The 27795-nt window shown below is 42.3% G+C and overlaps 1 protein-coding gene across 2 annotated transcripts in view; it reads left to right on the forward strand.

Annotated features, from left to right (window-relative positions):
* The window catches only part of LOC121582747 (calmodulin-regulated spectrin-associated protein 1-B), a 200627-nt gene that overhangs the window by 142466 nt on the left and 30366 nt on the right, over positions 1-27795 (forward strand). For both annotated transcript variants that reach the window (XM_041898825.2, XM_041898826.2), the window contains exon 7: positions 19026-19165. In XM_041898825.2, coding sequence (XP_041754759.1) covers positions 19026-19165 — 140 coding nt within the window. The remainder of the gene's footprint in view (positions 1-19025; positions 19166-27795) is intronic.

Here is a 27795-nt window from a genome sequence, read left to right on the forward strand (position 1 = left end):
TCTGGGATTTTTGCTCACCGTTCTTGTGATCATTTTGACCCCACGGGGTGAGATCTTGCGTGGAGCCCCAGATCGAGGGAGATTATCAGTGGTCTTGTATGTCTTCCATTTCCTAATAATTGCTCCCACAGTTGATTTCTTCAAACCAAGCTGCTTACCTATTGCAGATTCAGTCTTCCCAGCCTGGTGCAGGTCTACAATTTTGTTTCTGGTGTCCTTTGACAGCTCTTTGGTCTTGGCCATAGTGGAGTTTGGAGTGTGACTGTTTGAGGTTGTGGACAGGTGTCTTTTATACTGATAACAAGTTCAAACAGGTGCCATTAATACAGGTAACGAGTGGAGGACAGAGGAGCCTCTTAAATAATAAGTTACAGGTCTGTGAGAGCCAGAAATCTTGCTTGTTTGTAGGTGACCAAATACTTATTTTCCACCATAATTTGCAAATAAATTCATTAAAAATCCTACAATGTGATTTTCTGGATTTTTTTTCTCCATTTGTCTGTCATAGTTGACGTGTACCTATGATGAAAATTACAGGCCTCTCTCATCTTTTTAAGTGGGAGAACTTGCACAATTGGTGGCTGACTAAATACTTTTTTTTTCCCCACTGTAATTTAAAAAACTGTTCGCTAGGCGTAGGCAAAACCATAAGCAAATAGGTAAACTGGGATAATACTAAAGAGTTAATCAGGGTGATTTTTCCACAAATAGACAGGTATTTACCTTTCCATGGTAGCATGATCTTATCTATTTTTGCTAACTTTCTATTAAAATCCATTGGAGTGAGATCATTTATTTCATTTGGGATATGTATTCCGAGTATATCCACATCCCCATCAGACCATTTGTATTGGTAAACTACATCCAATACATAATATAGTAGATTTATCATAATTTGGTTGTAATCCAGAGAGGTTAAAAAATGTATCTAGATCCTCTATGAGGCTGTGGAGGGATTCAAGTTGTGGATTTAAAAGAAAACATGAATCATCAGCGTACAATGACACGTTTTTGTTTTTAAACCCTGGATTTCTAATCCCTTGATATTATTGTTGGATCTGATTTTAATAGCTAACATTTCGATGGCCATAATAAATAGATATGCCGATAGTGGACAACCTTGTTTTACTCCTCTTGACAGTTTAAAACTTTCTGAGAAATAGCCATTATTTACTATTTTACACCTAGGGTTAGTTACTATACATGATTAACCCATTTTATGAGTTTCTCCAAAATTGAAATGCTCCAGGCATTTATATATAAACTCTAGTCATACTTTATCAAATGCCTTTTCAAAGTCTGCTATGAATAGCAGGCCTGGTTTCCCAGATTTGTCATAGTGTTCTGTTGTTTCAAGTACTTGGCTTATATTATCTCCAATGTATCGTCCATGTAAAAAACCTGTCTGATTGGAATGAATAATGTCCGACAATACCTTTTTAATTCTATGCGCTATACATTTTGCTATAATTTTTGCATCACCGCAGAGTTACAGGGTCAGGGAGTTAGAGGGCTAACCCTTAGGCAGAAATCCCAACCATATAGCAGACCCAATCTGGTGAGATTTGTATTGAAGCAAAGACAAAACAAAACAACAACGGCAATACACTTATTCATATTCACAAACGTTTACATATTATAAATCTCACCCAATGTCTCTAGCCTCTCTGGCAAGGGTGATCTGGCCTCACCAGAAAGTCAGAACAGAGGTCAGAGATCATTCAACACCATTAAATAGTCTGTTCTTTCCCTTTTCTTTCCCTGTACTTCAGACTAATTATTTAAAGAAATTTCAAACATTCTGTGTACAAGGTTTGCATTGGGTTTTTCAGTACATTTCTTATCAGGAGAACTTACATGTGTGCAACCAAAATTGAGACAATAGATCCTTCTGAAAATTTCATTTTTGTGCTATTTAAGGTGCATCTAACCTGTGAAGAACCTACTAAAACCAAATAAAAAGACCCCACACAATAAATCAGACCCAGTATTAACACCACTAACAAATATTCATAACAGGTGTGTGTGGTAAATGTAGGGCAAAAACAAAAATGTCCAGGCCTTACTTAATTAGGAGCTCCCTTTACGACCGGATCCGGGTACCTTTATACTTTATAGAACTGCAGAATTTCACTAACTGCTTGCCCAAGACAACAGCCTCGGGAAGCATTTCAAAGGGAGAGATAGGGACTCCCCATCCTCTCCTGGCAGAGAAAATGTACATTTCGTTTTCACTATGCTAAATCTTAAATTAGCAACACAAAGGTTTTAATTACAGACAAAACAAAACATGATAACTTCTGTTCACAGGGAGGCCACTGTCCTCCCTCCACTCTTTAATCATTTGTGTTTTAATCCACCACAACATTTACTGTATATACTATATCCAATCTCCATTGGATATTCACTGTTTGCTTCACACTCATTAATGTCTTCTATTTTAAGATTAATATGCACTGAAATGAGACAGATCTACTTTTTGGCCCATTGTAATCAAAGCAGTGTTATGCAAAACCATTTCCGTCGCCAGTACTGCCCTCAAACACAGTGGCATTCTTCTCGCCACCGAATCTGACGATTTACTCCAGTACATGACTGGTCTCTCTTTTCCTCCATGATTTTGCGTAACCACAGCACTACAATGCCCTTCTTGCTCATGAACAATTTATTTTTTAAAGGTAATTTTAGGTTTGGTAACCCCAATGCTGGCGCTTGACACAATTGCTTTTTTAAACTTTACAATTACAATTTGTTACGTGAATTTCTATCTCTACTTCAACCTAAGCTTGAATCATTACCAGAGGTTGTAAGGCTCTGGTTTTAATCATCAATGATTCAAGGTCCACAACCCACAAGTATTATCTGTATTTTTATTCATGGAGAGAGCTCTGCCGCCAAAAACACAAACATACGGTTTTATACCTCCTGAACTTGACTCCTCCCACCTTTAGGTGGCTTTTCTAAACAGTTTCCGCCTTCCCCTTCACCCTTGAATGTTTAGTACTGCCCCCTCTGTTAGTGGGTTGACACTACATGATAATTCTAACATTTATACTGTATTTGGGGTGAAATCCTTTAGTCATTATTCTTAAAATCCAAATTAATCTAACAATCCACCCCTTTGACTAAATATTCCCACATTCAGGATAAATGTATTTTACAAGCATGATTAATCTCAGAGATCACATCAGAACTAATAAACATTTCATCCAATTGCGGTCTTTCAGGGTCCAAATCCTCGTCATCCACCAAGCCTGGAGGATCGTTTTTCACATTCCCCTGGTCAGAATCCGAGTCAGTCCATCTCTCATCATTGTTTAGATACTGCATTTCACCAACGCCTGACTCACCAATCCTCGGACACAGGGAACAAGACAACAACCACATAATACAAGAATACCCATACAAACACTGACCGCTCCTAAGATGGTTACTGCTATGGTTTTCCATTTACCAAACATGGTATCAAACCATTCTGTCCAAGATGTACTAACTCCTGAGTTTTCATCCCATTCTTCACTTAGCGCAGTTAATCCTGCAAGAGCTCTGGTGACCGTCCCCTCCGGTGCGGTGTTGTTAGGGATAAATGTGCAACAATGGCCCCCCACCATTTTACAGACTCCACCCCTTTCTGCCAGCAACATATCCAGAGCCAACCGATTTTCCCAAGTCATGAGTGAGGTGGCGGATAATTGTTCGGAGATCCCCTTTACTGCATCTCTAGTCTGGTCAATAAATCGTTGTTGGTTGTAATAGATATAATTAATCCAATCCACATTTTTGTTTATTGTCACCCACCAGAAAATTTTTGTGGTAAACCCTCCCATATTTGATTCATAGCTTTGTATTCATCTGGAACACCCCTGGGGATGCCTATACCATCTATCCAAATTGGGCTATTTCCTTCCTGACCTATATTTCTTTTCCTTCTGATTATTCTTCCTGTCACTGGTCTTTGATGACTAATTCTTACAGGCTGGACCAACAATACTGGTGCACAAGTACCCACCCATCCCTCTGGTAATGTCTGTCGAATGCTCCCTTTGTTAGTGCATGCCCACCACACATCAGTCAGAGGGATGGTTAGGTTCCTAATTTTTTTCCCTTCCTTCCTTATCTAAATCAGTCACATTAATTATCTCCTTACAGCCATCAAAATCACCCAAGTTACGGGTGCCATTTCTATGTCTGTAACACTGGTATTCGCCAGGAGTTAAAGTGAATCTAGGTGGGCTGGCCCAGTATGTCAATTTTGCCAGCCCAATCCCTGTGCAATTTGGCTCTTTTTGATTGGACCCCAGGTCTAATACACAGGGAAACATTGCCTTTGGCATTGGGGCGGTCAACATTGTCGGTCGCCCAATGGAGCATGCATAACAATTGGTCTCCCCCAAGGCCCTAGCGGTGTATTTCATTCACTTTAACCAGAGATTCTCATCAGGGACCCCCTCCACTTCCCCTTGGTTCCATTCTTGGAGGAGAAAATCTTTCATAGTGGACGGGTTAGTCGAATTGACTCCGTCATCCCTTGACTGATCTACTCGGTCTATTGCTGTTAGTGGATTAATGACAGTACCTGTGCTGTCCATATCTTTTGACTCCATCAAATGTAATCTTAGACAAGTATCCCATCCGTATTTGTCCGCGCAAGCCCAGTAAGTTGAATCTTACTCCCCACCCTTCTCTGACTCCTATTTTGTAGATCACTCGCCCTTGACGGTCAGTATGTCGGGTCGCTTCCCTTTTATTTCTTAATAATGGTAAGGCCATAGCGTAATTGGTGCGAGGTGGTGGTGGATCTTGACATACCACGACTATTGTCGAGACTATGATGCAGCTCAGGGTCACCCATATTCCCCAAAACCGCCAACCCTCTCCTGTCTTGAGTCCTTCTGCTCGGTACCACCCCATACTCACCCTAGGAACACACTACAGTGATGATAGGTCTGGGTAGGAGATCTTCGTTGACAGAGGTGACCCCCGGACCCTGTGGCCCAGTTCTGCTCGTCAACTCTGCGTGTGCTAAGTGGTGCTTGTATGTGGTCTTACCTTCTTGCAGTGGGTAACATGGACCCAGGTTCCTCTCTCTGCTATTCTAATGGCCAAGGTGGTGACCAACATAACCCGATAGGGCCCTTCCCAACAGGCCTGCTTCCAGTTTTCCTTCTAGTGACTGGATGCTCACCAGTCACCTGGTTAGATAGTGGGTCACCTTCTCCTTTAGTTCACCTGTGGGGCACAAAACCTCTGACATACGGGTGTGGTTAATAAACTATCTTCACACATGTTCAGATTAATGTGGTCCTCTGTAGCTCAGCTGGTAGAGCACGGCGCTTGTAACGCCTAGGTAGTGGGTTCGATCCCCGGGACCACCCATACGTAAAAATGTATGCACGCATGACTGTAAGTCGCTTTGGATAAAAGCGTCTGCTAAATGGCATATTATTATTATATTATTAATCTAACAATTTCTGACTGCATTCTCTTTTTAGACTGTATCTAAAAAAAATGTAAAAAAAAAAAAAAGTATTTTGTCCTCTCCTTCGTATATTATTTAATCCTACAATTAGCCTCTTCCCCCCTCTTGACACATAGTTCTGCTCATGTGTCAATATTTACCACCTACCTAAACATTCCCTTAGGTAATTTATCAACCAATTGCCATGCCTTTCATTTTTGAGATTGTCTTTTGCTTCTTTATTGCTCCTCCCACTTCCTTTGTCTTTATGGCGGCTAAATTCGACTTTCATTCAGTTCAGAATCAATTAGTAATCCAATCAATCAATCTCTTATCTTGTAAAAACACTTATGTTTAGTTCAACCTCTGTTCTACCCCGGCTCTCCCGGGCTTGATCTGAAGACTGATTGTTGGACATGACAAATCCATATTTAGGTCAGTCTTCTGCCTAGCAACAAAGAATAAAAACCTCTATGTTCGTGATTAACCCAGTTATCTCTAATAGCCCACAAAAAAAAAACATCATCTTTAAATCACGACCAATGTCATATCCCTCTTTACTCTCTACCATTTGGGTAACATCCCTGATATATGTATGCCTCCCTAGAGTTCCAAATGATTTTACCATGGGCCGCCATTGCCTTCCCATAGATAAAATCACTTAATTTACCCGTATGCAGTACATAATGGAGTACCCAAGCTTTACAGCAGTCTATCCTTACCAAAAAGCTCATCATTCTTCATCTATTTATTTTTTTCTCTAGTCCCTATCTACCTGATCCTATTGCTAAATCAATGATCTAGGCAATAGTTGTCTCGCCTTAATTGTACATTCCTCTGATTACTGCAGCTTATTCCATTAATTTAGGTTCAAATATCCCCCAACAAACCGTTCCATCCTACAGCATAGTAAACACCACCCATGAACTGCTGAAAATCCCCTAAATTCAACATAACAACCCTTTATAAACATCATGCTGGGTGTGTTGTTTTTTTATTTGAAAAACCCAATTGAAAAACAACAATCAAAGATAGCCAGGCTCAACTTAATTTTGTAGCTCCCTTTTATGACCTAACTTCACTACTGCTTCCCCTTAGCAACATTCCAATGAGATAAGCTAATCTCTTTCTCCTGGTTATACATTTTGTTAACCTTCAATTACCATCAGTAATCTAAAGATGGTAGTACACACAAAACATGATACAGATATCCCCAGTCCTAACCCATGAATAATGTTTGTATCAATCTAATTCCTTATAACTAATCCATAAAATCACTCAAAATTCCTCGAGTATATAATGATTATTTAATTGATTACTCTAAATCTGCTACATGTGATCTCATTTCAAATGATCCATTATCAATTATTTGATCCACCCCCTAAGAAAATCTCTCTCCCCTTCTATTCTGGAGTTCTACCTCTACCAGCTATTTCCCCTAGTGGCCATTAAATACTCAGCTCCCGTATGTTATTTTTCTTACTCTATCCTGTCTACTATTCCGCTCATGATAGATTGCATCTCTCTTGACCTCGGCTAACGAAGTAGTTCCCCATCCCACTAAAGTCCTCTTAATATTCCTGCTTATTTCTGGTCTCATTCCACTAAGGAATGCTATTTTTTAGCTGCTGATGGTACGGAGTATCATTTCCCTGTCCCTGGGGAGGCTCAGGTATGCCACTTGGCTGATGGTCTCACTGTCTTCCTGTTTACATTCATGTACTTTGGAGAAGTCAGCATGTCGATGGTAATGTTCCCTTAAATTATTACACAACTCAGTTATTTTCCCAACATATTGCCCATCATTTGCTCATGGTAGGACTGCTCCATTGGCATCCCCTGAAACCCACTGCCCCCGAACAGCTGCCCAATCTTTCCCAACTAGGGTTCTGACTGCCCTCTCAATTGCCCCTGTGTTTAGCTTAAAGCTTGCTGCTAGACTCTCCAAATCCCTTCTATCATTACTGAATCAATGATAATACATTTACATTTTAGTCACCTAGCAGACGCTCCTATCCAGAGCGACCTACAGTTAGTGAATACATATATATATATTTTTTATACTGGCCCCCCCGTGGGAATCGAACCCACAACCCTGGCGTTGCAAACAACATGCTCTATCAACTGAGCTACATCCCTGCCGGCCATTCCCTCCCCTACCCTGGACGACGCTGGGCCAATTGTGCGCCGCCCATGAGTCTCCCGGTCGCGGCCGGCTGCGACAGAGCCTGGATTCGAACCAGGATCTCTAGTGGCACAGTTAGCACTGCGATGCAGTGCCTTAGACCACTGCGCCACTCAGGAGCTAATAACTGCAATAACTCTCAATAATTAATTATAATAACTATTACGAATTATATTGTCCTTTTTCTGATGTTATAATTGTAGTCTATTCCATCACTGTAGTTTAAAATATAAATGTATTTATAACAAATCCAGAACCCACCACAGGCTGGCGCTATTCCCCCAGCACAACAGCCAATGCCACTTGCTTCCCTGTAACGAAAATAAATTATCGTTTAAAAAAAATTCAACTATTTGCATTTTCCCGCTAACCCATTTCAGTTCGCTATTCAATCTCTTTAACAGTTCTCTCTGATTCGGCCCCAATCAATAAAACAAATGCTTGATATCGTTGATCAGCATACACTTAATGACATTCCTACCATTTGAACTATGTACTGTCTCTCACCTCCTCCCCCTCTCCTGCTCCTTCCTACATTATGGGGGAAGCGCGGGAAACTTCCCTACAATCTTCCTTCTTAGGAAATAATGTCATTCGTACTTGTAACATATTTTCATAGACCTATCTAGAATATTACTAAAGCTATCTAATGCAACTTTTAATACACGTAAAAACTCTCTCTCCCTACACCCATTCCCCATTGAATAAGTGCGTCTTCCTAGTTACCCCATAACCACGCCTCAAATCTCTTATTCAGCATTTAACCAACCAAATACTAAGTAGTATCCGGTTATCATTCATACCCACCGTTGAATTCCCTCATACACACATATTTCACCTTATGCCATTCAAATGCCCAACACAACATAATAGTTCAATGCAACCCTCTATTGGTTCTGCAAGTCGCTCCGGACCAGAGCGTCTGCCAAATGACCAAAAATGCAAATGTAAATATTCTCTACTTTCTCACTCATGACGTATGTCTACGTTTGAGTGCGAAAGTTCATACATATGCATCGTTGGAATTTTATAGGTACCTCTCAAATAATCGCTTTGTGGTGTTTTTAGCCAATTCTTAATAGACACAAATCATTTTTTCAAACATTTTACCCGTTGAACCAAAAAATTGACTGTCCTATTCCTTTTCTTTACCCCTGCAGTCACGATGGTTAAATATTCCTTTGTTACCGTTAAAGCACTTTCGCGCTTAAAAAAAACACTCGCTGTCTCTAGCCCCTTCTTTCGCTGTTTTTTCAAATCCGTTTCACATGCATCTGCCTAATCATATAACTTCTAACTTTTTTACTTCGAGATGCCCAATAAATTCATACTTCTTCTCCCAAACGGATCCATTAAACACATTTCTTCGATCTCTTCCTAACATATATCGTTCATCCCCCGTTAATTCTCGGACCTCTTTAGAAGATTTATTTCCCATGGTGGAAAAATAAAAAATTCCCCCCTTTAGTAATAATTCCCAGAATTATTCTTCTAGGAGCTATTATTTTAGTGCGTCTCTTGAGCCAATGTATGATCTGCTTTTGTAATTAACCATTTAAAATTATTTAACCCCTAACCCAGAGTTTTTTATTTAAAACTCCGGTTTCATGAAAAGAGTCAGATAACCATTTTTTCTCACGCGACTTATTTTTTTAGCTCCTTCCTTGAAACAATTATCACGTATACTGATGGATTCTCAAGTCTCACACGTACACAACATTATACAGTCATTTGCTAAACCTATTTGTAACCTAGAGGTCGTAACTGCTCTAGTTTCATGAAACACACAGAGTTCTAGCAAATCCCCAGTCGTATACGCGACTTTTGACCTGTTTATCCATAGCACACGACGAAAATCATCCCTTTCCCTGTTTATCGTAGTACTGTACCCAGTACAGTCTCAATAAAAACTAGTTTACATTGGTGATGGCCTTTCACCCCTTGTCATTTCGGACTAGATTATTCTGGTAATAGCTATTTACCTAGGGTCAATTGCGGACCCTCCCCGTTTCGTAATAATTATTACTTCCTTTGAGATTTTGGTATCTATTCTCTGCCCTCCACAATAATTACTATTCTCATACAAGTTCAAATCATTTCACCAAAACCATGAATAAAAATTACTGACCTTTTCCTTGCAGTTTGGATTTAAATGCTTTTTCAAACTTGTTAACGTCTTTATCGTTCATAAAGAGTAATCACCGGCCTGTTTATAACCTTAACGTCGAAGGCCAGGACTCTTTCACGGATGCTATCACCCGCCCGTGCACGGGTTTCAGTGTCCTTAGAACGATAAAGATGTATTAAGATCCGGCTCGAAGGACCACACTGTTACGTGAATTTCTATCTCTACTTCAACCTAAGCTTGAATCATTACCAGAGGTTGTAAGGCTCTGGTTTTAACCATCAATGATTCAAGGTCCACAACCCACAAGTATTATCTGTATTTTTATTCATGGAGAGAGCTCTGCCGCCAAAAACACAAACATACGGTTTTATACCTCCTGAACTTGACTCCTTCCACCTTTAGGTGGCTTTTCTAAACAGTTTCCGCCTTCCCCTTCACCCTTGAATGTTTAGTACCGCCCCCTCTGTTAGTGGGTTGACACTACATGATAATTCTAACATTTATACTGTATTTGGGGTGAAATCCTTTAGTCATTATTCTTAAAATCCAAATTAATCTAACACAATTGTTTCTTTAACTCTACAAACAATTACTCACAATATTAACTGCACTCTAATTTCTCGTGAGGACCCCTCCTCCCTTTCGTCAATTTTGTATAACTATTTCAGAATAAGATGGAATAAAGTGTCTCACGAGATTACAAACCCCCAAGGTTTTCTGAGCTTGCAAGGAGTGTTTGGCAGTGCCAATTTTAACTTGTTACCTTTTAGAATCCATTCCCCTGCCATTTCGCAAAGATTATCCAAAACCTGTTTTCGCTTTGTCATTATAGGGTATTGTGTGTAGATTGATGAGGTGAAAAAATAATTTAATCAATTTTAGAATAAGGCTGTAACGTAACAATGTGGAAAATGTCAAGGGGTCTGAATACTTTCCGAATGCACTATATACATTCCTTATACATGTAAAGTAATCAATAAGTTCTAGTATGGTAACGAGTATGTTTATTTCAAGCTAGAATCCAACAAAGTTAGTGCTAAATGCAAACAAAACAAAATGCATGCTTTTTTTCTAGGTCCCATAACCCAGATTTAAATGAATTTGTAATGACTAGTTTGAATGGTACCCAAATTTTGTGAGTTCCTTCCAACAAATATCTTGGTATCTGGCTTGGTGACAAACTGTCATTTAAAAAAGATGTCACTGAGCTGGTGAAGAAGTTGAAGTTCAAGGTTGGTTTCTTTTACAGAAACAAAGCATGTCTGACTTTTTTTAATAGGAAAGAAATTGCCCAGGCCACTTTTATGTCTATTTTAGATTATGGGGATATTATCTATATGCATGCAGCAGCATCTACACTTAAACACTAGATGCTGTTTTCCACTATACCCTTAGGTGTACTACTGGTGATGGTTATAGAACTCACCATTGTGTTTTGTATCAAAAAGTGGGTTGGGCCTCTTTGTATTTAAGGAGAGAACAGCATTCTCTTGTGTTTATTTACAAAGCACTCATGCAGAAACGTCCTATGTATCTATCATCATTAATTCAATTTAGACTTACAAATTTAAGACTGCAAAAATGTCTCCCCAACCCATGGCAAAATGTGTAGAATTGCAGGAATATAGCTTTAAAACTGCACACAAAAATAGTTATGTAAAGCAAACGTATTTATTTAAATGAAAGGTTCACCCATTTTGAATGTTATATTGTTTTTGTGCATCTCTGAGTGATGTTCTATCGATTCCCTGTGTCATTTCATGTTTTCACGTGTATCTGAGTTATTGGCATTCAAGCAGGCAGAAATCCGGGCCGGTATGACACAGCACTGCCATAAAGTCACTCTGGAAGATAATAGGAATACGACTTTTAGATCGCGTAAACGTCTACATGTCAGATTGCAATACTGGCGATGTCATAACTTGGGAGGATGTCTTCTCTCGAATGAGCCATTGATCATATTTTTGTGATATTCCTACCTTGAGAAATGTTTTATTTAATGGAGGGTCTAGCACATTTTTCCTATTTGTCTGCCTCTTTAGTCCAGGGTGCATTGCATGGTGCCGTTGCCAGAGATATTATATAAAAGAGATAGGAATCCAATGAATGAAGGAAGGTATAATCTTCTCAAAGGTTATACTGTCGAGAAACTAGCCTTGTTTCCTCGAAAGTATGTAATGACGCGATTCCAAAGCTATACAATATTACAGATAGCAAGTTAATTATCTCACATCTCGGAAAAGATTTGTAATGTTGTACTTCTTGTTGACGAAATTTGTGCTAATGTTGGGTTTTTGAGCTAGTGCCCAATATACTCCCATTCACTCCTTGAAGGAGAGTGCTCCTTGTCCCAGAATGCACCGTGTGGCCCATTTGATGTAGCATGGGCAACTTTTCCCATCTCCTTAAAAATATATCTGCCGTTGCGAATATCAGACTCCATTCTGTGAGGCACATCTATCTGCAGGTTGAACATGGTGAGATTGTAGGTGATTTTACAGCGAACTAGCTACTTTACATGCTGATATTGTCTTTGGTATTATTGTGTGTAGCTACGTTTGCTAGCTAGTTACCTAGCTAGCTAGCCAGCCAGCCCATAGAGAGAGCTTTGCATTGTGGATTTTGTAGTCGACTTGACCTGCAACAGATTTCCACAATAATTTTCCATGCTACCAACCATATTATAAGAAAGGCAGGAACCTATGAAGAAACCCAGAGAGGAACCAGGCTCTGGGGTGGAGATTATAAGAGCACATGGCCATTTAAGGCCAGATTGTTCTTCAAGATGATCAAACGTTCATAGATGACCAGCAGGGTCAAATAATAATCACAGTGATTGTAGAGGGTGCAACAGGTCAGTACCTCAGGAGTAAATGTCAGTTGGCTTTTCATAGCCAAGCATTCAGAGGTCGAGACAGCAGGTGCGGTAGAGAGAGAGAGAGTTGAAAACAGCAGGTCTGGGACAAGGTAGCACATCCGATGAACAGGTCAGTGTTCCCTAGCCACAGGCACAACAGTTAAAACTGGAGCAGCAGCACAACCAGGTGGACTGGGGACAGCCAGGAGTCATCAGGCCAGGTAGTCCTGATCATAGGTGTTATGATGAGTTTCTAGTATTGAGAAGTGAGGATGCAAGAATTTACTGAGACATTCTGTGGAGACTTTATACCAAGTGTTTATTGGATCACGAGCTCGTGGGTTCATCTAACAAAATGGACATAGCTCTGCCCTTTGTCAGTTGAACTTCCCACATACACAAATCTCACATATTTTATACTCTTGGTTACCATTCCTTAACCTACATCTGGCAACCATCATGGGCACTCCCTTTCTCTGTTGTTATTACCCTTTGCCCCAAGTCATTATATCTTGTCCATCAATCATACTATCAGGAACATCACTAATCTCCTTTGACATAAGGAATGTAGACTCCGTGGCACCAAGCCAATTATCTCGTAACTCTACCTCGGTCCTCACGATCCTATGACCTGACATCATAACACTAGGGTTCAGGTCCTCCGGGAGGAGAGGGGGAGAGAGAGAGAATTAGAGGGAGCATACTTAAATTCACACAGGACACCAGGAGAATTACACCAGATATAACAGACTGACCCTAGTCCCCCGGCACATAGACTATTGCAGCATAGATACTGGAGACTGAGACAGGGGTGGGTTGGGGGACACTGTGGCCGTGTCCGACGATACCCCCGGACAGGGCGAACCAGGCAGGATAACCCCACCCACTTTGCCAAAGCACAGCCCCCACACCACTAGAGGGATATCAACAGAACACCAACTTACTACCCTGAGACAAGGCTGAGTATAGCCCACGAAGATCTCCTCCACCGCACGAGCCTGAGGGGGCACAACACTGGACAGGAAGATCACGTCTGTGACTCAACCCACTCAAGTGACGCACCCCTCATAGGGACAGCATGGAAGAGCACTAGTAAGCCAGTGACTCAGCCCCCGTAATAGGGTCAGAGGCAGAGAATCCCAGTGGAGTGTGGGGTGCCGGCCAGGCAGAGACAGCAAGGGCGGTTCATCGCTCCAGTGCCTTGCCATTCATCTTCGCACCCCTGGGCCAGACTACACTCAATCATAGGACCTACTGAAGAGATGAGTCTTCAGTAAAGACTTAAAGGTCGAGGCCGAGTCTGTGTCTCTCACATGGATAGGCAGACCATTCCATAAAAATTGAGCTCTAGGAGAAAGCCCTGCCTCCAGCTGTTTGCTTAGAAATTCTAGGGACAATAAGTAGGCCTGCGTCTTGTGACTGTAGCGTACGTGTATGTATGAACGGCAGGACCAAATCGGAGAGATAAGTAGGAGCAAGCCCATGTAATGCTTTGTAGGTTAGCAGTAAAACCTTGATCAGCCCTAACCTTAACAGGAAGCCAATGTTGAGAGGCTAGCACTGGAGTAATATGATCAATTTTTTGGGTTCTAGTCAGGATTCTAGCAGCCGTGTTTAGCACTAACTGAATTTATTTAGTGATTTATCCGGGTAGCCGGAGCGTAGAGCATTGCAGTAGTCTAATCTAGAAGTGACAAAAGCATGGATTAGCTTTTCTGCATCATTTATGGACAAAACGTTTCTGATTTTTGCAATGTTACGAAGATGGAAAACAAGCTGTCCTTTAAATATTCTTGATATGTTTGTCAAAAGAGAGATCAGGGTCCAGAGTAACGCTGAGGTCCTTCACAGTTTTATTTGAGACGACTATACAGCCATCAAGATTAATTGTTTGATCCAACAGTAGATCTATTTGTTTCTTGGGACCTAGAACTAGCATCTCTATTTTGTCAGAGTTTAAAAGTAAAACATTTGCCGCCATCCACTTCCTTATGTCTGAAACACAGGCTACCAGGGTAGGCAATTTTGAGCTTCACCATGTTTCATCGAAATGTACAGCTGTGTGTCGTCCGCATAGCAGTGAAAGTTGACATTGTGTTTCCGAATGACATCACCAAGAGGTAGAATATATAGTGAAAACAATAGTGGTCCTAAAATAGAACCTTGAGGAACGCCGAAACTTACAATTGATTTGTCAGAGGACAAACCATCCACAGTGGCGAACTGATATCTTTCCGACAGATAAGATCTAAACCAGGCAAGAACTTGTCCGTGTAGACCAATTAGGGTTTCTAATCTCGCCAAAATAATGTGGTGATCGATGGTGTCAAAAGCAGCACTAAGGTCTAGGAGAACGAGAACAGATACAGAGCCGTGATCTGACGGCATTATTTGTCTTCAGGAAGGCATTGAGTTGCTGCACAACAGCTTTAAAAAAAATGGGAGATTCGCTACAGGCCGATAGTTCTTTAAATTTTCCGGGTCAAGGTTTGGCTTTTTCAAGAGAGGCTTTATTACTGCCACTTTTATTGAGTTTGGTACACATCCGGTGGATAGGGAGCCATTTATTATGTTCAACATAGGAGGGCCAAGCACAGGAAGTAGCTCTTTCAGTAGTTTAGTTGGAATAGGGTCCAGTATGCAGCTTGAAGATTTGGAGGCCATGACTATTTTCATGAATGTGTCAAGAGATATAGGATGAAAAAACTTTAGTGTCTCCATTGATCCTTGGTCCTGGCAGTTCTGTGCAGACTCAGGACAACTGAGCTTTGGAGAAATACGCAGATTCCAAGTGGAGTCCGTAATTTGCTTTCTAATGATCATGATCTTTTCATCGAAGAAGTTCATGAATTTATCACTGCTGAAGTGAAAGCAATCCTCTCTTGTTGAATGCTGCTTTTTAGTTAGCTTTGCGACAGTATCAAAAATACATTTTGGGTTCTTATTCTTCTCAGTTAGGTTGGAAAAATAGGATGATCGAGTAGCAATGAGGGCTCTTCGATATTGCACAGTACTGTCTTTCCAAGCTAGTTGGAAGACTTCCAGTTTGGTGGAGCGCCATTCCCATTTCCAATTTTCTGGAAGCTTGCTTCAGGGCTCGGGTATTTCTTGTGACAAATGTTTTTTTGTTTTTAGGGGTGCGACTGAATCCAGGGTATTACGCAAGGTCAAATTTAGATCCTCAGTTAGGTGGTTAACCGATTTTTGTACTCTGACGTCCTTGGGTAGGTGGAAGGAGTCTGGAAGGGCATCTAGGAATCTTTGGGTTGTCCGAGAATTTATAGCATGGCTTTTGATGATCCTCGGTTGTGGTCTGAGCAGATTATTTATTGCGATTGCAAACGTAATAAAATGGTGGTCGGATAGTCCAGGATTATGAGGAAAAACATTTAGATCCACAATATTTATTCCACGGGACAAAACTAGATCCAGGGTATGGCTGTGGCAATGAGTAGATCCGGAGACATGTTGGACAAAACCCACTGAGTCAATGATGGCTCCGAAAGCCTTTTGGAGTGGGTCTGTGGACATTTCCATGTAAATATTAAAGTCACAAAAAATTTGAATATTATCTGCCATGACTACAAGGTCCGATAGGAATTCAGGGAACTCAGTGAGGAACGCTGTATACGGCCCAGGAGGCCTGTAAACAGTAGCTATAAAAAGTGGTTGAGTAGGCTGCATAGATTTCATGACTAGAACCTCAAAAGATGAAAACGCAGTCTTTTTTGGGGGGTGAATTAAAATTTTCTGTCATAAATGTTAGCAACACCTCCGCCTTTGCCGGGTGCGCAGGGGATATGGTCACTAGTGTAGCCAGGAGGAGAGGCCTCATTTAACACAGTATATTCATCAGGCTTGAGCCATGTTTCAGTCAGGCCAATCACATCAAGATTATGATAAGTGATTAGTTCATTGACTATGACTGCCTTGGAAGTGAGGGATCTAACATTAAGTAACCCTATTTTGAGATGTTGGATATCACAATCTCTTTCAATAATGACAGGAATAGAGGAGGTCTTTATTCCAGTGAGATTGCTAAACTGAACACCGCCATGTTTTGTTTTGCTCAACCTAGATTGAGGCACAGACACGGTCTCAATGGGGATAGCTGAGCTGACTACACTGACTGTGCTAGTGGCAGACTCCACTAAGCTGGCAGGCTGGCTAACAGCCTGCTGCCTGGCCTACACCCTATCTCATTGTAGAGTTAGAGCCCTGTCTATGTTCATAGATAAGATGAGAGCACCCCTCCAGCTAGGATGAAGTCCGTCAATTATCAGCAGGCCAGGCTTGGTCCTGTTTGTGGGTGAGTCCCAGAAAGAGGGCCAATTATCTACAAATTCTATCTTTTGGGAGGGGCAGAAAACAGTTTCAACCAGCGATTGAGTTGCGAGACACTGCTGTAGAGCTCATCACTCCCCCTAACTGAGAGGGGGCCAGAGACAATTACTCGATGCTGACACATCTTTCTAGCGGATTTACACTCTGAAGCTATGTTGCGCTTGGTGACCGCTGACTGTTTCATCCTAACATCGTTGGTGCCGACGTGGATAACAATATCCTTATACTCACCAGTTTTAGCCTTAGCCAGCACCATCTTCAGATCTTCAGAGTAGCCCTGCCCCCTGGTAAACAGTGTATGATCGTTGGATTATTATTTTTAAGTGTAATATTGCGGTTAATGGAGTCGCCAATGACTAGGGTTTTCAATTTGTCCGAGCTAATGGTGGGAGGCTGTGTTTGCGTGTGCAAGTTGCGTCAGACAAGATACAAGCATGACAATGCACATGGGGCTGTGCATTGTCATGCTGAAACATGAGGTGATTGCGGTGGATGAATGGCATGACACTGGGCTTCACGATTTCGTCACGGTATCTCTGTGCATTCAGACTGCCAGTGATAAAATGCAATTGTGTTCATTGTCCGTAGCTTATGTCTGCCCATGCCATAACCCCACCACCAGCATGGGGCTCTCTGTTCACAACGTTGAGCGGTGACCCGATCCTGTAGGTTCACGCTCTACAACATTCGGAGAGTACGACCCTGCCTTACACAGGAAGCGGCACAGGTCCTAATCCAGGCACTTGTCATCTCCCGTCTGGATTACTGCCACTCGCTGTTGGCTGGGCTCCCTGCCTGTGCCATTAAACCCCTACAACTCATCCAGAATGCCGCAGCCCGTCTGGTGTTCAACCTTCCCAAGTTCTCTCACGTCACCCCGCTCCTCCGCACACTCCACTGGCTTCCAGTTGAAGCTCGCATCTGCTACAAGACCATGGTGCTTGCCTACGGAGCTGTGAGGGGAACGGCACCTCCGTACCTTCAGGCTCTGATCAGTCCCTACATCCAAACGAGGGCATTGTGTTCATCCACCTCTGGCCTGCTGGCCCCCCTACCTCTGCGGAAGCACAGTTCCCGCTCAGCCTAGTCAAAACTGTTCGCTGCTCTGGCACCCCAATGGTGGAACAAGCTCCCTCACAACGCCAGGACAGCGGAGTCACTCACCACCTTCCGGAGACACTTGAAACCCCACCTCTTTAAGGAAAACATGGGATAGGATAAAGTAATCCTTCTACCCCACCCCAAAGAAAGAAGAAAAAAAAACATATTGTAAAGTGGTTATCCCACTGGCTATAAGGTGAATGCACCAATTTGTAAGTCGCTCTGTATAAGAGCGTCTGCTAAATGACGTAAATGTAAATGTAATATGTCCTTTTCTTCTACCAATTCAAAATAATGTGAATACTTCCACGATTAAGGCTATTGTCTCTGCCATCTCGCTAGCTATCTAGCTACCAGTTACCATGCCAGCTACCCGCCACAACTTTTGTGCAGGAATAAAAAGAGCGCAACGAAGGTATCCTAGGGGGAGCTGGCATGGTAACTGGTAGCAAGATAGCTAGCGAGATGGCAGAGACAATAGCCTTAATCATGGAAGTAACTAGGTAACGGATTACTTAAAAACTAATGCGTTAGGTTACTAGTTACTACAAAAAAGTAATGAGTACTCTAAAGTCACCCCCAACACTGGTTGTCTTTCTGTCTGTCTGTACTAGTTATAATAATAATAATAATATGCCATTTAGCAGACGCTTTTATCCAAAGCGACTTACAGTCATGCGTGCATACATTTTTGTGTATGGGTGGTCCCGGGGATCGAACCCACTACCTTGGCGTTACAAGCGCCGTGCTCTACCAGCTGAGCTACAGAGGACCACCCATACACCACCCATACGCACACCCATACACCATAGTTATGTAATGTGCGTCTGTCCACGAGAGATTACAATATGTTTGACGAGGTTAGCTAATATTAGCCTCATGCTAACAGTGACGTAACAATCAATCAATCAATCACATTTATTTTATAAAGCCTTTTATATGTGTCTTCCAGATATTTGCCTGAAAGTGGTGTCCTCCATAGCAGACAGCCTGTACAACATCCAACTTTTGAGGGAGTTTTCTAATGAGTACCTGAACCGATGCTTCCACCTGCGCCCAGAAGATGTGCTGTATGCTCCCCCAGTGCTGAAGGTGAGCTACCATTCTACTACTTTACCTCAGTGGAGAAACGGAGGCCATCTTTCTTTCTTGATTAACCTCACTCCTTGCTTCCTTCTCAAAGCGCATCGTAGGAGGTCGTCAGAGGGGGAGACCTTCTCTTCCAATGTGTTTCAGAAGGAGATGAGGAAGTGAGGAAATACGAATTGAGAAAGAGACCCTGTTTGAATACTTTTAATGTACATCTCCACTCCCTCCCTTCTGTGATTCAAACTGAATAAGGGGTTCCATTACATGGCTTTCACCTGTCCAATCCTATCAGAACAGTGGCCAGTTCTATATAGAGGGAAGTAGGATGCATCTTTAAAGTATTTGAACAGGACCTCAATGCATTACTAGCAGACATACAGGTAACTGTCAAAGTAAAGGAAACACCAACATAAAGAGTCTTAAAACATCTTAAGGATCGGACCCTTCGTCTCAATTTCCGCCTAAAATGACATACCCAAATCTAACTGCCTGTAGCTCAGGACCTGAAGCAATGATATGCATATTCTTAAAATCAAATCAAATTTAGTGGTCACATACACATGGTTAGCAGATGTTATTGTGAGTGTAGCGAAATGCTTGCGCTTCTAATTCCGACAGTGCAGCAATATCTAGCAAGTAATATCTAACAGTTCTACAACAAAAACCTAATACACACAAATCTAAGTAAAGGAATGGAATAAGAATATATAAATATATGGATGAGCAATATCATTATCATTATCAGAGTGGTATAGTCTAAGATGCAATAGATAGTATAGAATACAGTATATACAGTTGAAGTCCGAAGTTTACGTACACCTTAGCCAAATACATTTAAGCTCAGTTTTTCACAATTCCTGACATTTAATCCTAGTAAAAATTCCCTGTCTTAGGTCAGTTAGGATCACCACTTTATTTTAATAATGTGAAATGTCAGAATAATAGTAGAGAGAATGATTTCTTTCATCTTATATTTCTTTCATCACATTCCCAGTGGGTCAGAAGTTTACATACACTCAATTAGTATTTGGTAGCATTGCCTTTAAATTGTTTAACTTGGGTCAAACGTTTCAGGTAGCCTTCCACAAGCTTCCCACAATAAGTTTGGCCCATTCCTCCTGACAGAGCTGGTGTAACTGAGTCAGGTTTGTAGGCCTCCTTGCTCGCACATGCTTTTTCAGTTCTGCCCACAAATTGAGGTCAGGGCTTTGTGATGGCCACTCCAATACCTTGACTTTGTTGTCCATTTTGCCACAACTTTGGAAGTATGCTTGGGGTCATTGTCCATTTGGAAGACCCATTTGCGACCAAGCTTTAACTTCCTAACTGATGTCTTGAGATGTTGCTTCAATATATCAACATAATGTTCCTTCCTCATGATGCCATCTATTTTGTGAAGTGCACCAGTCCCTCCTGCAGCAAAGCACCCCCACAGCATGATGCTGCTACCCCTTTTTCCTCCAAACAATGGTCATTATGGCCAAACAGTTCTATTTTTGTTTAATCAGACCAGAGGACATTTCTCCAAAAAGTACGATCTTTGTCACCATGTGCAGTTGCAAACCATAGTCTGTCTTTTTTATGGCGGTTTTGGAGCAGTTGCTTCCTCCTTGCTGAGCGGCCTTTCAGGTTATGTCGATATAGGACTTGTTTTACTGTGGATATACAGTGGGGGAAAAAAGTATTTAGTCAGCCACCAATTGTGCAAGTTCTCCCACTTAAAAAGATGAGAGAGTCCTGTAATTTTCATCATAGGTACACGTCAACTATGACAGACAAAATGAGAGAAAAAAATCCAGAAAATCACATTGTAGGATTTTTAATGAATTTATTTGCAAATTATGGTGGAAAATAAGTATTTGGTCACCTACAAACAAGCAAGATTTTTGGCTCTCACAGACCTGTAACTTCTTCTTTAAGAGGCTCCTCTGTCCTCCACTCGTTACCTGTATTAATGGCACCTGTTTGAACTTGTTATCAGTATAAAAGACACCTGTCCACAACCTCAAACAGTCACACTCCAAACCCCACTATGGCCAAGACCAAAGAGCTGTCAAAGGACACCAGAAACAAAATTGTAGACCTGCACCAGGCTGGGAAGACTGAATCTGCAATAGGTAAGCAGCTTGGTTTGAAGAAATCAACTGTGGGAGCAATTATTAGGAAATGGAAGACCAGACCACTGATAATCTCCCTCGATCTGGGGCTCCACGCAAGATCTCACCCCGTGGGGTCAAAATGATCACAAGATTGGTGAGCAAAAATCCCCAAAACACACGGGGGGACCTAGTGAATGACATGCAGAGAGCTGGGACCAAAGTAACCAAAGTAATCCTCCCGAGTGGCGCAGTGGGCTAAGGCACTGCATAGCAGTGCTAGCTGTGCCACTAGAGATCTTGGTTCAAATCCAGGCTCTGTCATAGCCGGTCGCGACCGGGAGACCCATGGGGCGGCGCACAATTGGCCCAGCGTCGTCCAAGGTAGGGGAGGGAATGACCGGCAGGGATGTAGCTCAGTTGGTAGAGCATGGCGTTTGCAACGCCAGGGTTGTGGGTTCGATTCCCACAGGGGGTATGAATAAAAAATTTAAAAAAATGAAAAAATAACTAACTGTAAGTCGCTCTGGATAAGAGCGTCTGCTAAATGACTAAAATGTAATGTAAATGTAACAAAGCCTATCATCAGTAACACACTACGCCGCCAGGGACTCAAATCCTGCAGTGCCAGACGTGTCCCCCTGCTTAAGCCAGTACATGTCCAGGCCCGTCTGAAGTTTGCTGGAGTGCATTTGGATGATCCAGAAGAGGATTGGGAAAATGTCATATGATCAGATGAAACCAAAATATAACTTTTTGGTAAAAACTCAACTCGTCGTGTTTGGAGGACAAAGAATGCTGAATTGCATCCAAAGAACACCATACCTACTGTGAAGCATGGAGGTGGAAACATCATGCTTTGGGGCTGTTTTTCTGCAAAGGGACCAGGACGACTGATCCGTGTAAAGGAAAGAATGAATGGGGCCATGTATCGTGAGATTTTGAGTGAAAACCTCCTTCCATCAGTAAGGGCATTGAAGATGAAACGTGGCTGAGTCTTTCAGCATGACAATGATCCCAAACACACCACCCGGGCAACGAAGGAGTGGCTTCGTAAGAAGCATTTCAAGGTCCTGGAGTGGCCTAGCCAGTCTCCAAATCTCAACCTCATAGAAAATCTTTGGAGGGAGTTGAAAGTCAGTGTTGCCCAGCGACAGCCCCAAAACATCACTGCTCTAGAGGAGATCTGCATGGAGGAATGGGCCAAAATACCAGCAACAGTGTGTGAAAACCTTGTGAAGACTTACAGAAAACGTTTGACCTGTGTCATTGCCAACAAAGGGTATATAACAAAGTATTGAGAAACTTTTGTTATTGACCAAATACTTATTTTCCACCATAATTTGCAAATAAATTCATTAAAAATCCTACAATGTGATTTTCTGGAGAAAAAAATTCTCATTTTGTCTGTCATAGTTGACGTGTACCTATGATTACAGGCCTCTCTCATCTTTTTAAGTGGGAGAACTTGCACAATTGGTGGCTGACTAAATACTTTTTTTCCCCACTGTACAGTGAAAGAAAAAAGTATTTGATCCCCTGCTGATTTTGTACGTTTGCCCACTGACAAAGAAATGATCAGTCTATAATTTTAATGGTAGGTTTATTTGAACAGTGAGAGACAGAATAACAACAACAAAATCCAGAAAAACGCATGTCGAAAATGTTATAAATTGATTTGCATTTTAATGAGGGAAATAAGTATTTGACCCCCTCTCAATTAGAAAGATTTCTGGCTCCCAGGTGTCTTTTATACAGGTAACGAGCTGAGATTAGGAGCACACTCTTAAAGGGAGTGCTCCTAATCTCAGCTTGTTACCTGTATAAAAGACACCTGTCCACAGAAGCAATCAATCAATCAGATTCCAAACTCTACACCATGGCCAAGACCAAAGAGCTCTCCAAGGATCTCAGAGACAAGATTGTAGACCTACACAAGGCTGGAATGGGCTACAAGACCATCGCCAAGCAGCTTGGTGAGAAGGTGACAACAGTTGGTGCGATTATTCGCAAATGGAAGAAACACAAAATAACTGTCAATCTCCCTCGGCCTGGGGCTCCATGCAAGATCTCACCTCGTGGAGTTGCAATGATCATGAGAACGGTGAGGAATCAGCCCAGAACTACACGGGAGGATCTTGTCAATGATCTCAAGGCAGCTGGGACCATAGTCACCAATAAAACAATTGGTAACACAATACGCCGTGAAGGACTGAAATCCTGCAGTGCCCGCAAGGTCCCCCTGCTCAAGAAAGCACATAAACAGGGCCGTCTGAAGTTTGCCAATGAACATCTGAATGATTCAGAGGAGAACTGGGTGAAAGTGTTGTGGTCAGATGAGACCAAAATCGAGCTCTTTGGCATCAACTCAACTCGCCGAGGAGGAATGCTGCCTATGACCCCAAGAACACCATCCCCACCGTCAAACATGGAGGTGGAAACATTATGCTTTGGGGGTGTTTTTCTGCTAAGGGGACAGGACAACTTCACTGCATCAAAGGGACGATGGACGGGGCCATGTACTGTCAAATCTTGGGTGAGAACCTCCTTCCCTCAGCCAGGGCATTGAAAATGGGTCGTGGATGGGTATTCCAGCATGACAAAGACCCAAAACACACGGCCAAGGCAACAAAGGAGTGGCTCAAGAAGAAGCATATTAAGGTCCTGGAATGGCCTAGCCAGTCTCCAGACTTTAATCCCATAGAAAATCTGTGGAGGGATCTGAAGGTTCGAGTTGCCAAACGTCAGCCTCGAAACCTTAATGACTTGGAGAAGATCTGCAAAGAGGAGTGGAACATAATCCCTCCTGAGATGTGTGCAAACCTGGTGGCCAACTACAAGAAACGTCTGACCTCTGTGATTGCCAACAAGGGTTTTGCCACCAAGTACTAAGTCATGTTTTGCAGAGGGGTCAAATACTTATTTCCCTCATTAAAATGCAAATCAATTTATAACATTTTTGACATGCGTTTTTCTGATTTTTTTGTTGTTATTCTGTCTCTCACTGTTCAAATAAACCTACCATTAAAATGATAGACTGATCATGTCTTTGTCAGTGGGCAAACGTAGAAAATCAGCAGGGGATCAAATACTTTTTTCCCTCACTGTAGATACTTTTGTACCTGTTTCCTCCAGCATCTTCACAAGGTCCTTTGCTGTTCTGTTATTGATTTGCACTTTTCGCACCAAAGTACGTTAATCTCTAGGAGACAGAACGCGTCTCCTTCCTGAGCAGTATGACGGCTGCGTGGTCCAATGGTGTTTATACTTGCGTACTATTGTTTGTACAGATGAACGTGGTACCTTCAGGCGTTTGGAAATTGCTGGATGAACCAGATTTCTTTTGATTTTCCCATGATGTGAAGCAAAGAGGCACTGAGTTTGAAGGTAGGCCTTGAAATATATCCACAGGTACACCTCCAATTGACTTATATGTCAATTAGCTTATCAGAAGCTTCTAGAGCCATGACATCATTTTCTGGAATTTTCCAAGCTGTTTAAAGGCACAGTCAACTTAGTGTATGTCAACTTCTGACCCACTGGAATTGTGATACAGTGAAATTATAAGTGAAATAATCTGTCTGTAAACAATTGTTGGAAAAATGACTTGTGTCATGCACAAAGTAGATGTCCTAACCGACTTGCCAAAAATATAGTTTGTTAACAATACATTTGTGGAGTGGTTGAAAAACGAGTTTTAATGACTCCAACCTAAGTGTATGTAAACTTCCGACTTCAACTGTACATATGAGATGGGTAATGCAAGATATGTAAACATTAAAGTGGCATTATTAATGTGACTAGTGTTCCATTTATTAAAGTGGCCAGTGATTTTCAAGTCTGTATGTAGGCAGCCTCTGTGCTAGTGATGGCCATTGAACGGTCTGATGGCCTTGAGATAGAAGCTGTTTTTCAGTCTCTCGGTCCCAGCTTTGATGCACCTGTACTGTCCTCGCCTTCTGGATAATAGCAGGGTGAACAGGCAGTGGCTCGGGTGGTAGTTGTCCTTGATGATCTTTTTGGCCTTCCTGTGACATCGGGTGCTGTAGGTGTCTTGGAGGGCAGGTAGTTTGCCCCCGGTGATGCATTGTGCAGACCGCACCACCCTCTGGAGAGCCCTGCGGTTGTGGGCTGTGCAGTTGCCGTTCCAGGCGGTGATACAGCCCAACAGGATGCTCTCAATTGTGCATCTGTAAAAGTTTGGGTTTTAGGTGACAAGCCAAATTTCTTTAGCCTCCTGAGGTTAAAATCAAATCAAATTTTATTGGCACATGGGCCGAATACAACAGGTGCAGACATTACAGTGAAATGCTTACTTACAGCCCTTAGCCAAACAGTGCATTTATTTTTAATAAAAAAAGTAAAATATATATATATATATATATATATATACAGGGGGGTACCGGTGCAGAGTCAATGTGCGGGGGCACCGGCTAGTTGAGGTAGTTGAAGTAATATGTACATGTGGGTAGAGTTAAAGTGACTATGCATAAATAATTAACAGAGTAGCAGCAGCGTAAAAAGATGTGGTTGGGGGCAGTGCAAATAGTCTGGGTAGCCATGATGTTGTTCAGGAGTCTTATGGCTTGGGGGTCGAAGCTGTTGAGAAGTCTTTTGGACCTAGACTTGGCACTCCAGTACCGCTTGCCATGCGGTAGCAGAGAGAACAGTCTATGACTTGGAGTTGGAGTCGTGCCTGGCCATGCAGTCATGGGTGAACAGGGAGTACAGGAGGGGACTGAGCACGCACCCCTGAGGGGCCCCTGTGTTGAGGATAAGTGTGGCAGATGTGTTGTTACCTACCCTTACCACCTGGGGGCGGCCCGTCAGGAAGTCCAGGATCCAGTTGCAGAGGGAGGTGTTTAGTCCCAGGATCCTTAGCTTAGTGATGAGCTTTGAGGGCACTATGGTGTTGAATGCTGAGCTTTAGTCAATGAATAGCATTCTCACGTAGGTGTTCCTATTGTCCAGATGGGAAAGGGCAGTGTGGAGTGCAATAGAGATTGCATCATCTGTGGATCTGTTGGGGCGGTATGCAAATTGGAGTGGGTCTAGGCTTTCTGGGATAATGGTGTTGATGTGAGCCATGACCAGCCTTTCAAAGCACTTCATGGCTACAGACGTCATTGCTACGGGTCGGTAGTCATTTAGGCAGGTTATCTTAGTGTCCTTGGTCACGGGGACTATGGTGGTCTGCTTGAAACATGTTGGTATTACAGACTCAGTCAGGGACATGTTGAAAATGTCAGTGAAGACACTTGCCAGTTGGTCAGCACATGCTCGGAGTACACGTCCTGGTAATCCGTCTGGCCCTGCGGCCTTGTGAATGTTGACCTGCTTAAAAGTCTTACTCACATTTAGTTTTTGCTCATAAGCAGGAATCAGGAGGATATAGTTATGGTCAGATTTGCCAAATGGAGGGCGAGGGAGAGCTTTGTATGCATCTCTGTGTGTGGAGTAAAGGTGGTCTATATATTTTTTTCCTCTGGTTGCAGAGACGCTGTTGCGCCTTCTTCACCACACTGTCTGTGTGGGTGGACCATTTCAGTTTGTCAGTGATATGTACGCAGAGGAACTTAAAACTTTCCACCTTCTCCACTGCTGTCCCGTCGATGTGGATAGGGGGGTACTCCCTCTGCTGTTTCCTGAAGTCCACGATCATCTCCTTTGTTTTTTTTACGTTGAGTGAGAGGTTATATTCCTGACACCACACTCCGAGCTCTCACCTCCTCCCTGTAGGCTGTCTCATCGTTGTTGGTAATCAAGCCTACTACTTTTGTGTTGTCTGCAAACTTGATGATTGAGTTGGAGGTGTGCATGGCTACGCAGTCATGGGTGAACAGGGAGTACAGGAGGGGGCTGAGCACACACCCTTGTTGGGGCCCCAGTGTTGTGGATCAACGAAGTGGAGATGTTGTTTCCTACCTTCACCAACTGGGGGCGGCCCGTCAGGAAGTCCAGGACCCAATTGCACAGGGCGGGGTTGAGACCTAGGCCCTCAAGCTTGATGATGAGCTTGGAGAGTACTATGGTGTTGAATGCTGAGCTATAGTCAATGAACAGCATTCTTACATAGATATTCCTCTTGTCCAGATGGGATAGGGCAGTGTGCAGGCGATTGCATCGTCTGTGGACCTATTGGGGCAGTATGCAAATTGAAGTGGGTCTAGGGTGACCGGTAAGGTGGAGGTGATATGATCCTTGACTAGTCTCTCAAAGCACTTCATGATGACAGAAGTGAGTGCTACGGGGTGATAGACATTTAGTGCAGTTATCTTTGCATTCTTGGGTACAGGAACAATGGTTGTCATCTTGAAGCATGTGGGGACAGCAGACTGGGATAGGGAGAGATTGAATATGTAAAATTATATTTGAAAGGAAACACTTTGAAGTTTGTGGAAATGTAAAATTAATGTAGGAGAATATAACACATTAGAACTGGTAAAAGAACATGCGTTTTCTATTATTATTTTTGCATCTTTGAAATGCAAAAGAAAGGCCATAATTGATCTAGGAAGATGGGTGTAATATAGATGT

The sequence above is a fragment of the Coregonus clupeaformis genome, chromosome 15 (assembly GCF_020615455.1).
Source record: "Coregonus clupeaformis isolate EN_2021a chromosome 15, ASM2061545v1, whole genome shotgun sequence".
NCBI lineage: Eukaryota > Metazoa > Chordata > Actinopteri > Salmoniformes > Salmonidae > Coregonus > Coregonus clupeaformis.